Source organism: Anarrhichthys ocellatus, unplaced genomic scaffold, assembly GCF_004355925.1.
Source record: "Anarrhichthys ocellatus isolate YVR2014 unplaced genomic scaffold, GSC_Weel_1.0 scaffold77, whole genome shotgun sequence".
Classification (NCBI taxonomy): domain Eukaryota; kingdom Metazoa; phylum Chordata; class Actinopteri; order Perciformes; family Anarhichadidae; genus Anarrhichthys; species Anarrhichthys ocellatus.
Window position 1 is genome coordinate 79,712 of NW_022280107.1, and position 11,260 is coordinate 90,971.

At 41.2% G+C, this 11,260-nt stretch overlaps 1 protein-coding gene across 2 annotated transcripts in view; it reads left to right on the top strand.

Annotated features, from left to right (window-relative positions):
• The window catches only part of LOC116398015 (interleukin-1 receptor-like 1), an 11,497-nt gene extending 2,237 nt beyond the window's left edge, over positions 1-9,260 (top strand). The window contains exons 2-12 of one of the 2 annotated variants that reach the window (XM_031873991.1): positions 125-188; positions 1,172-1,415; positions 1,503-1,692; positions 1,971-2,121; positions 4,434-4,499; positions 5,128-5,254; positions 5,663-5,811; positions 5,917-6,054; positions 7,374-7,538; positions 8,033-8,172; positions 8,683-9,260. In XM_031873991.1, the coding sequence (XP_031729851.1) occupies positions 128-188; positions 1,172-1,415; positions 1,503-1,692; positions 1,971-2,121; positions 4,434-4,499; positions 5,128-5,254; positions 5,663-5,811; positions 5,917-6,054; positions 7,374-7,538; positions 8,033-8,172; positions 8,683-8,931 (1,680 nt within the window). In that variant the 5' untranslated portion in view covers positions 125-127 and the 3' untranslated portion in view covers positions 8,932-9,260. Of the gene's footprint in view, positions 1-124; positions 189-269; positions 1,416-1,502; positions 1,693-1,970; positions 2,122-4,433; positions 4,500-5,127; positions 5,255-5,662; positions 5,812-5,916; positions 6,055-7,373; positions 7,539-8,032; positions 8,173-8,682 lie in introns of those variants that run through there. The other variant, XM_031873990.1, reaches the window with a different exon arrangement.
• Positions 9,261-11,260: the final 2,000 nt, after the last annotated feature.

Genomic DNA, 11,260 nt, shown 5'->3' on the forward strand with positions numbered 1-11,260 from the left:
TCTCTCTCTCTCTCTCTCTCTCTCTCTCTCTCTCTCTCTCTCTCTCTGTCTCTCTCTGTCTCTCTCTGTCTCTCTCTCTCTCTCTCGCTCGCTCTCTGTCTCTCTCTCGCTCTCTCTCTTTCAGACAATGGATACCTCCCGTCTTCTCCTCCTCATCTTCACGGTGATGACTACATCTGAATGTGCAGGTAGGGCATGCATGATGATGGAGAGGAGTGCATTAATGGATCTGTTATCTGATCCCCATGGACCCACAGGTCCAGGCTACACCCTCATAGTGCTGACGCTGCACATGTAGAGGAAGCTCCCTCTCAAATGGACCACTGAAACTTACATTGATGGAGTGTAGTGGCACGAATGCACTACATTCATGAAGAGATCTATATTTATATGTAGTTCTATAACAGTCACTATATTCAGAGTATAATGGACTTTATCCTGTCTGTATCAAGCCGTTGTTATTCTCACCAAATCAACAATCATTTTTTACATAATAACTGTTTGCTTTTTGTGTGTAATGTATATGCCATGTAGTCTGCAATGTAAATGCATGTTTCCATACTTACTCTAAACCCAACCGTTGTGTATTTCATAAATAAAACTGTGTGCTTTTGTTGCTGTTGGTGTTCAATAAGACGCGATAATATCTGACATGTCGTGCTATTTAAATTCCTCCCAGTGAGATCAGATTGTTTAAAATACAGAGAAAGTCAAAAAAGCTGATTAAAGGTAGTATTTTGACCTGTTTTACTGTAGTTTTGTTATGTAACAAGTATAAGTATTTTACGTAACATTATTTTAACCAAACCGAGTAGGTTTGTTGCGTAAGTAAACCTAAAAACTGAATAAAAGTATGTTTATTTTAAAAAGACACTATGCATGTAACAAGCATAAATGCACAGTACCTGTGTGTGTGTGTGTGTGCGTTTAACAAGGTTTTAATCTATCTTCCATAAGAACTGATGCAAAAGTCTGTTTAAAAAGAGTAAAAATCTTTTCTCTTTGCATCTGATTCTATCGTTTTGTTGTTGTTCTACACTGCAGCATTTCAAGCCTGTAATACTTTCAGGCTCTGTCTACCTGCACATTTACATAACCATGAATAAACACCATGCCGTTTACTGTCATCTTCATCACCATTATCTCTGTCATCTGCTCCCCACATGTTCAGAGTCAGCCGAGCGCCGATGTTTCAACAGTACCCCGGAGTCGTACAACCTTAGTGAAGGGGAGGCGTTTTACTTTGTGCCCTATGATGTGGAGAATCTGGATGAAAAGTTCACCTGGTTCAGAAATAATAACGACAATGAGATTGAGAATATCACCAGCGACGAGAATGAGGACGTACATCACCACGGTGGAGCGCTCTTCCTCTTGAACCCCCTCCTTACGGACTCTGGCTCTTACACCGCTCGGTCAGGATACTTTCTCTGAAATACATTCTCCTCACTGAGATGATCTGTTGATACGATCTCTGATTGTAATCACTTCTTTTTTTCCAGGGAAGACAGCTCATCAGGAGAGTGTTACAACCATTATGTAACCTTTAGGGTTTTCAAAAAAAGCCATAAGTTTGACAACAAACTCCTCTATGAAAAAATAAAGAACTCTGACGAGAGCAAGAAGGTCCCATGTCCATCCCCGATCGGCCACTTTTGTGAAATGTTGAATGGAAACTTCAGCTGGAACAAGGTACGAGTGATTACAGTCACACTGGTGTGATGGTGGTCAGGTTTAAACCTGGAAACTTAAGTATTGTGATTTAGTTTAACAGAAATTAACTTGTTAAATTAAGCAGCCCAGTGTCATGGCAGTTTGTGAAAAAGTCACGAAATGCAATCTATTGGTTTTGTTTTTTGTGGACCAAGTCCTTCTTATGTCCTGTTTCCAAATTCCTTCCATGTGACTTTATTTGATTCCTTCTTTATTTCCCTCTTCAAATTACCGCACGTTTGCGGCCCCTCCTGCAGGACTCCGAACCCCTTGAAGGCCAACACGAAAAAGACCTGTGGATCAAAAATGCTACCAGGGCTCACGAGGGCATCTACACGTGCATTTGTACCTGGACGCACAACGGAATGGAGTACACCTCGTCGGCCTCCAGGAGGCTGAAACATTTAGGTGAGCGAGCATTTTCTGTTTTTTATATACTATTACTGATGATTTACATCATCTAAGTGTTTCCTGATGGATTTTCATCCCACTGTGGCGACTAAATCTTCCACCTATACAGAACGCTAACATAATACAGAACAACAAGGTGAACGTGCAGGAGTTTAAAAAGTTTCATTGTGATGGCCAATATGTTAATTGACAGCAGTATATATTCTCCAAACATACACACAAGTAGAATCTGATGACTGAGCCACACATTTAGCTTTAGTGCTGTTGCACATTTTCATTTTCTCACAATAGGCTAAACCGTTAGCATAGAGTCCCCTGTTAGCATAGAGTCCCCTGTTAGCATAGTTAGCAGGAAGATCTCAAATGACTGCAGCACCCTTATAAAGGTAAATGTAAACTTACTGGCTTAGTGGTAAACATGCTCAAAACTAAATTTCCAAGTATACTGCACAGTCATCAACAAAGAATCTTTTGGCTAATAAGTTTGGTTGATGCTACAAAGTTGATACAATCAACATTTGTCAACGGTGACCATCCCAAAATGAATATCTGATCTGTTTCTTTTTACGTATGCACTGTTCAATTAGAGGTAAGAATATCCATCTGACTTGTTGGTTGTAAAAAGTGAATTAAATGTATCGCTGACTGTAATTTATTTGAATTTTAATTGCTGAACCTCACGTCCTCCATTTGCAACACCCTGCGAGTTAAGAAAAGGCAATGTGGAAAAACTCTGTGTGATTCATCGCTGAGAGCAAGAAATCCATGAAGACGATCTTTCCATCTCTGCAGATCTTTCCATCTCTGCAGATCTTTCCATCTCTGTATGTGTGTGTACTCTCTAAGTACACACACATACATAATACATATAAACTTGTTTAAACCACTGCTGCCATATCACAAGACATGCGCTGCTCACCTCAACATGTAGTTGAAGGGCTACACCAAACTGTTTTGTTTAAATTGGGGGGCTTTCTGGAGCCATATAGAGACCTGAGGGGTCAACTGAACTTCATGTATAAAATCAGTGGAGTGCCTCTTTCATATTGTACCTCTGAAATATTGTATTACATATTTAAATGTACTGCACAAACTCATACGACTGCTGCAAACACAAATCACGCTGGAATTTGCACTACAATTTGCATCTGTTGCCTAATTAAACTGTACTTTATATACGTTTTACGCGTTTTATTTATTTTAATATTTTTGGTAAGTCATCCCCACCTTTCTTTTTTTGAACTAGTTTAGTGTGTATAGATGGAAATCTAAGGAGACCGCAGAACTGAACGTTCAGTCTGGTGCTGGTTTGAACTGTCACGTTCAGTTTACTACAAAACAAGGCTTAACAAGTTGTTTATCGAGTTAAAAGCTCAGCAGTCGGTTATGAACGACGGTCACCACGTGATGAACTCAGTCGCCACTGAACAGGAGCTCCACTGCTAAAAGCTACTGATTTTGTTCAGTGATAAATTCTAGAGGCCCTGTAGTCACTTCAGTTTGAAGGTTCGCAGTCAAAGATCCACTAGTGCATGCACTGGCAGTCCATACATAACGTAAGAAAGTCAGTTATGGTTACTCTGTTCGATAAAGTTGTGACTTCATGTTGTTTCGTCACATTGTTGCGTTACGTTGTTGCGTTACGTTGTTGCATTACGTTGTTGCGTTACGTTGTTGCGTTACGTTGTTGCGTTACGTGGTTGGGTTACGTGGTTGCGTTGCGTGGTTGCGTTGCGTTTATGTTGTTTTGTTATCATTTTTAGACAAACCGCCTTTTGTTGCCTAAACCTAACCACTTATTTGGCATTGTGCATTTCTGCAAGCGTGATACAAGGCTGATATGACACATATTCATAAAACATTTCTTGGATCAGAAAGGTCGAAAGTCAAAGTAATCAGTTGAAGAAACGTACAATGCCAACATTTTTCAGGACCGGTTGGTACACAATACAACCAATGTGGTCATTTAAAATGGTTTTCAGTAGAACTTAGTTTGGACTTCAGGAATAACTAACTCATCATTTACTGAATTTCTTTTTTTTTACACTCAGGGACGAATCCACAAAGATTGGATTCCAGTTTAAGGATTCAGTGTTGAAGATTGCTTGTTCACGTCCAACACGAAGAATGAACATGAATCCATTTCTTGCCTGCTACACATTTCACTGCAACGTGTAGTCTGTGTGGATTTTACAACAAACGACCAATGTTCTCTACAAAGTAAACTCTAGTGTTGGAAAAACAGCCTGCATGCAACATTTCACAAACAACAGCTGATCAAATCTCATTGCTGGGTCTTGTTTTCGCAGAACCAAGTGTTCACCGAGACGTAGAGATCATCTCTCCAGCCAGCAAGGAGCAGTTAGCTGAGGAAGGTAGGAAAGCAAGAAACCACAGCCCCTGTATCGACTGAAACACTTACACCTTACCTACGACTTATTGATTGTTGTAGTTGTGTTGCTTTTCAGTCAATCGGTTGAATTGTGCTGTATTTTTGTTGAATCGAAGAAGAATTGTTGCTACTTGATTAACTAGCCAATAGAGATCCTTTAAGAGTTAAGAAACTTGATAATTACAGAGAGGTACATACCTGGACTGTAGTCATCTGTAAATCTTTCCATGGGACTGAAATCTTACTGTATATTATACAATAAATATTGGAGTATATATATTTATCTGCAGACAGAACGTGCGTAGCAACAACTTAAGATGAGATAATAAAATGTACATAAGACCTTGTGTAACCTCGTAGTCTGATATAAAAATGATTTTGGTGATTTGCAGTTGAAAAGGTGTCTAGATTAAAAAACAACAGTTGATTTAATTTTTAGTCTTTATTTCAACATAAACATTGAAATGTTGTATAATACCTTAAGGTTATACGCATAAAGATTTGGAAAACTCACTTCTGAATTGGTCCAGTTAATAAAAATAATCTTGCTTTTCAATCCTGCTCACCCAGAAATATGAATTTGTAAAATAACAACGTGATCTTTCCACCAGGCGTTGGGATCAAGCTGAGCTGCTCCGTTTTCTGTGGGACTGATGTGGAAGCTAACTGCCAAGCTAGCTGGCACATTGACGGCGTTTCTCCCGACCAGGTCGCTGGATACAATGAAAACATGAAACCGTGAGCATCACTAAAAACACAACTAAATAAATGACTCAACATACATAATGTGACCTCTATCACTTGTACATTCTATCTATAATAATAATAATATCTATTTATCTAGTCAGCAGGTAATGTTTAACATCTTTGTTTATCGTGTTAGCATGCTAACATTAGCTAATTAGCACTAAACAAAGTACAGCTGAGGCTGATTGGAATGATATCAGTTTTGCGGGTATTTAGCCAACCAAAGTATTGAACGAATTTCCAATCCAGTATTTGTTGAGATGTCGAAGCCTGATTAATGTTATTATCCCCACATCCACCAGCATGACTGAAACCGCAGCTATGAAATGTAGTTTTTCGTGCATTTCCTTGCTCTGGTTGGCTGCAGTGAGCCACTTCATTTTTATTTCTCTTTGTCAGAGTCAGTCAGAGCCCTGCGAAGGACACCATCTCCACTGCGGTCCTGACCATTGACAAAGTGTCTTCTCAGGATTTCAACTCTAAATTTGTATGCAGAGGCGTTGGCATGTACACACTGCGGAATGTCACTTTGACTCTGAAGCCGAGAGGTCAGTGTCGGGATCATGGACGAGTAATGACTACATCAGACTTTGGCCTCACAGGCATTACTTGTTCATTGAAATAAGTCATTGACACAAACATTTGTTTTCCAGAGTCGATCATCCCGCTGGTCGTTGGAGGAGTGTGTGTGTTGTTTTTCTGTGTGTTCGCCGCCATGCTGGTCAAGTGCTTCGCCATCGACCTCGCTCTCTTCTTCAGACCCTGCTTCCCACTCAGCCGTTGTGATAAAGGTAAGGAACATCTCTTTGTTTATCGGCAATGCGCCGATATTGCACATTAAAGTCTGTTAACAGGTCTTAGGGAGTACTATCGTAAAGTCTGATAAAGAATCAGGGCTAAGGACTACAAGTTAAAAAAAAATGTACTTGCCGCATGAGGCTAGCGGCTCGAGGCTATTTTAGCACATCCGAGTCCCCAACCAAACTGCAGCATTGTGTGTAATGTAGACTGAAGGTTTGGACAAGGAAGTAGAATGTGTGAAATAAAAAAAAGACGAGAGCTGCATCAATTTTGACAATGTGAAACTCTAAATCTTAGTGCAATGCTCAGTTGATAGAGAACTCCTTTTAATGCACATGAGAGACATGAGAGTGGTGTTGACATGGTCTGTTTGACTCTAAATGGAGCATAATGTACTAAATGAACATCATGCTGTATTGAAGAAGACTTGAAACTAGAGATTGAGACCATAAACTCATGTTTACAATGTTTACTGAGGTAATAAATCAAGAGAGAAGTAGAGTCATGTTCTCATAGACTTCTATACAACCAGAGGAGTCGCCCCCTGGTGGACGCTAGAGAGAATGCAGCTTTAACACATGAAGCATTGACTTCACTTTTCATAACCTGGAAGTTGCCGCCTGTATAGGCAATAAATATGTAATGTGGCAGGAACAGGCTTCTCTAAGGTTGAAAACTGAAAACTAAGAAACGTGTCTGTTTGCATGTTTTCTTGATTTGCAGTGCGTTGAGCTCTCCGGGCCACCGTACTTCTCCTTCTCTGCATAAAAGCAAACATGCAGAGATACCTGCATGTCTGACCTTGTTTCATACTGCATGGAGGGCTGCACAACTTAGAGGATATGTTTGGGAACGTTTGAGGTCCTTTCTTTCTATCAGGAGAATAAATAATGAAGTCAATGAACTTCCCATCACCAGAATGCCCTCTTTTAATCTGACCGCTTTACTCTTCTCTCACATTGGGGACCTCAATTTGCACACTCCGATAGTGAATCATCGTAGTCTGGGTGACCGTGAGTCAGACGGATTGTGTAACCAGGGGAGGAATTATATTTTGAAACAATGAGATCATTTTTTCCTTTGCTGTGTTGACCACCGCCTCACGAGAGCTGGATGGGACACATAAGAATCACAAACAGCTGAAGTTTATTTCAGCCTTTGTGAGACCAGAGTAGTTTCACCGATCGCAGTGTTTTTCCAGGAACTCTTTACCCCACACCCACATTTATAAAAGGCATGGTGACAGTATCATAATGATCAAATAACAACAAATCTTGACAGCTTCCGTGACTTTGTCTGTGTTTGTTAGACGGGAGGATGTTCGACGCCTACGTGGTCTACCAAATGCAGAGCGTGGACAAGGTCACCGAGGACGCGCTCTGTCAGTTTGTCGCTAAGGTCTTGCCCTCCGTCCTCGAGGAGAAGTGCGGATATCGACTCTTCATCCACGGGAGGGACGACATACCCGGAGAAGGTCGTCATTTAATGTGTTTTTATTGTTTTTATAAATTTATTTATGGACACAAATATGGATAAAACCACTGGAAGCTTATACCATTATCCCATAGAGGCTCACTTACTCTGTAGGATTTTGCTTTACTTTTCTTTGCGTCGCTCATATCTCTACATAAATTGTACTTCAAAACAATTTGGAGAAAATAAAAGAAGTAGTGATCACTACTTCTTTTATTTTCTCCAAATTGTTTTGAAGTACAATTTATTTGACACGATGATGTCATTTTATTCTCTCTCTCCTAGCATTTCTGTCTTCTTCTTCTTCTCTTTTTTGAAATTTGCTTTCGATGGTGCTTTTAGTCATTTACACGACTTAAACGGCCAAAAGATGTGATGAAATAATAAGCAGCTAACTCAAAGAGCCGACTTGTTGAACCTCTTTGAGAGGGTCCTTCACACTTCACTGCACCCTGGGCTTCTTTTCAAACATCAGGATTTTGTGTGACCCCACAGACCGTCTGGAGCTGGTGGAGGACCGCATGAAGCAGAGCAGGAGGCTGATGGTCATCCTCACCCCGGATTCAGAGTCAGAGAGCTCAGACCAGCATCCCATCTCACCCCAAAACCCCCTCATAGGAGGGTTTGACTGGCAGGTAGGAGTCTTTGAGCAGGAAGTCATTACATCTGAGTTTGTCTGAGTGTGGCAGTTTTGAACTAAAGTTAAGTTCCCTTTAACACTTTGTACATAAAAGTGATAAATACCGGGGTGGAGTCCTGGGAATCAGACACACAGCCTTTTGCTGACTATCACTTCAACTATCAAATAACATCAAAAAGCCCAAAAAAGGATAATTAAAAAACTGAAATACTGGCTGTTCTCACACACTGTTTGTAGCTATATGTATACAACCAAGAACGCGGTTCTTGTCCCGTGGGAATCCAGAAGTCAACATTCACTCATCTGATTGTGTCTAGCAGTTAACCCACATGTTGTGAAACGCGCTTAAACTCTTGTGGTCAAGATGAAATAACATTAGAGATCATTTAAAAGTATAATCAAACAATTATCCCCGAAAACGAATTGTTGCAACTTCTCCAGGGAGAATATTCATCCAACTAAAACGTCCAGGAGTCAGAACATAAATGTCCTAATCATTTTCCAGGTGGGGCTCCACCACGTGTTGCTGCAGAGAGAGATGAGTGTGATTCTGATCCAGCTGGGGGACGAGAGCCCACAAGGATACGCACACCTTCCCGCCGGCCTGCAGCACCTGATTCTCAAGAGCACCCCCATCAGGTGGTACGAGGACTCGCGGGGCGCCGCCGCCTGGAACTCACGCTTCTGGAAGAGAGTGAGATACCTGATGCCGGCCACACCTGCTAAACAACGTCCACAGTCGGCTATTATTTGAAGCCCTGGTGGATTTACTCTGACTTTTTCTGGAATGACAGATATGTAGCATGTACAATAAAAAGGGTCCAGACGCTCCAGTTACTTTTTAAATTATGCTAATATAGTCATTTATTTACTCTTGGTTAAAGAAAGTGTAAGAAAATATAAAATAATCCTAACTAATGGAAGAAGTATGTGTCTGCTCCATCAAACATCTGGCAAAAGAGATTTTCTTTTAAAGATATATAAGCAGGGCTGTAATAGGTCACCTGTTGGTATCATTCATTTCATGACCGCTGATCCCAGGACCTTTAGAGATGCAGACCTTTAGAGATGCAGGACCTTTAGAGATGCAGACCTTTAGAGATGCAGACCTTTAGAGATGCAGGACCTTTAGAGATGCAGACCTTTAGAGATGCAGACCTTTAGAGATACAGGACCTACRGAGATGCAGGACCATTAGAGATGCAGACCTTTAGAGATGCAGACCTTTAGAGGTGCAGACCTTTAGAGATGCAGACCTTTAGAGATGCAGGACGTTTAGAGATGCAGGACCTTTAGAGATGCAGACCTTTAGAGATGCAGGACCTTTAGAGATGCAGACCTTTAGAGATGCAGACCTTTAGAGGTGCAGACCTTTAGAGGTGCAGACCTTTAGAGATGCAGGACCTTTAGAGGTGCAGACCTTTAGAGGTGCAGACCTTTAGAGATGCAGACCTTTAGAGGTGCAGACCTTTAGAGATGCAGGACCTTTAGAGATGCAGGACCTTTAGAGATGCAGACCTTTAGAGGTGCAGACATTTAGAGGTGCAGACCTTTAGAGGTGCAGACCTTTAGAGATGCAGGACCTTTAGAGATGCAGACCTTTAGAGATGCAGGACCTTTAGAGATGCAGACCTTTAGAGATGCAGGACCTTTAGAGATGCAGGACCTTTAGAGATGCAGACCTTTAGAGATGCAGACCTTTAGAAATGCAGGACCTTTAGAGATGCAGACCTTTAGAGATGCAGACCTTTAGAGATGCAGACCTTTAGAGATACAGGACCTACAGAGATGCAGGACCATTAGAGATGCAGACCTTTAGAGGTGCAGACCTTTAGAGATGCAGACCTTTAGAGATGCAGGACCTTTAGAGATGCAGACCTTTAGAGATGCAGACCTTTAGAGATACAGGACCTACAGAGATGCAGGACCATTAGAGATGCAGACCTTTAGAGATGCAGACCTTTAGAGGTGCAGACCTTTAGAGATGCAGACCTTTAGAGATGCAGGACGTTTAGAGATGCAGGACCTTTAGAGATGCAGACCTTTAGAGATGCAGGACCTTTAGAGATGCAGACCTTTAGAGATGCAGACCTTTAGAGGTGCAGACCTTTAGAGGTGCAGACCTTTAGAGATGCAGGACCTTTAGAGGTGCAGACCTTTAGAGGTGCAGACCTTTAGAGATGCAGACCTTTAGAGGTGCAGACCTTTAGAGATGCAGGACCTTTAGAGATGCAGGACCTTTAGAGATGCAGACCTTTAGAGGTGCAGACATTTAGAGGTGCAGACCTTTAGAGGTGCAGACCTTTAGAGATGCAGGACCTTTAGAGATGCAGACCTTTAGAGATGCAGGACCTTTAGAGATGCAGACCTTTAGAGATGCAGGACCTTTAGAGATGCAGGACCTTTAGAGATGCAGACCTTTAGAGATGCAGGACCTTTAGAGATGCAGACCTTTAGAGATGCAGGACCTTTAGAGATGCAGACCTTTAGAGATGCAGGACCTTTAGAGATGCAGGACCTTTAGAGATGCAGACCTTTAGAGATGCAGACCTTTAGAGATGCAGGACCTTTAGAGATGCAGGACCTTTAGAGATGCAGACCTTTAGAGATGCAGACCTTTAGAGATGCAGGACCTTTAGAGATGCAGGACCGGTAGAGATGCAGGACCTTTAGAGATGCAGGACCGGTAGAGATGCAGGACCGGTAGAGATGCAGGACCTTTAGAGATGCAGGACCGGTAGAGATGCAGGACCTGTGACTGAATGTAGACTTTATTTATATTCTGTTACCGTTCGTGTGATTGTATTTACTGTTTTATTTTGAAATATGTTTGTCAGTAGGTGCAGCATCTGTCAGTTAGAGGCTCATTTACTTCCTGTATAATTGATAAAGACGCAGCTGTTGAACATTTCTTTTTTATTTATATCTGTTGTAAAGTTTTGGATTTGTCAATATGAAAATAAAGAATTATAATTTTAAAAAATGCCACAAATATGTTACTGAAGGTTAATTGTGTGTCGTCCGTATTTTTATTGTAATATGATGTAGAGAAGTCTCTGTATAGCAGTTGTTACTCATTAAAA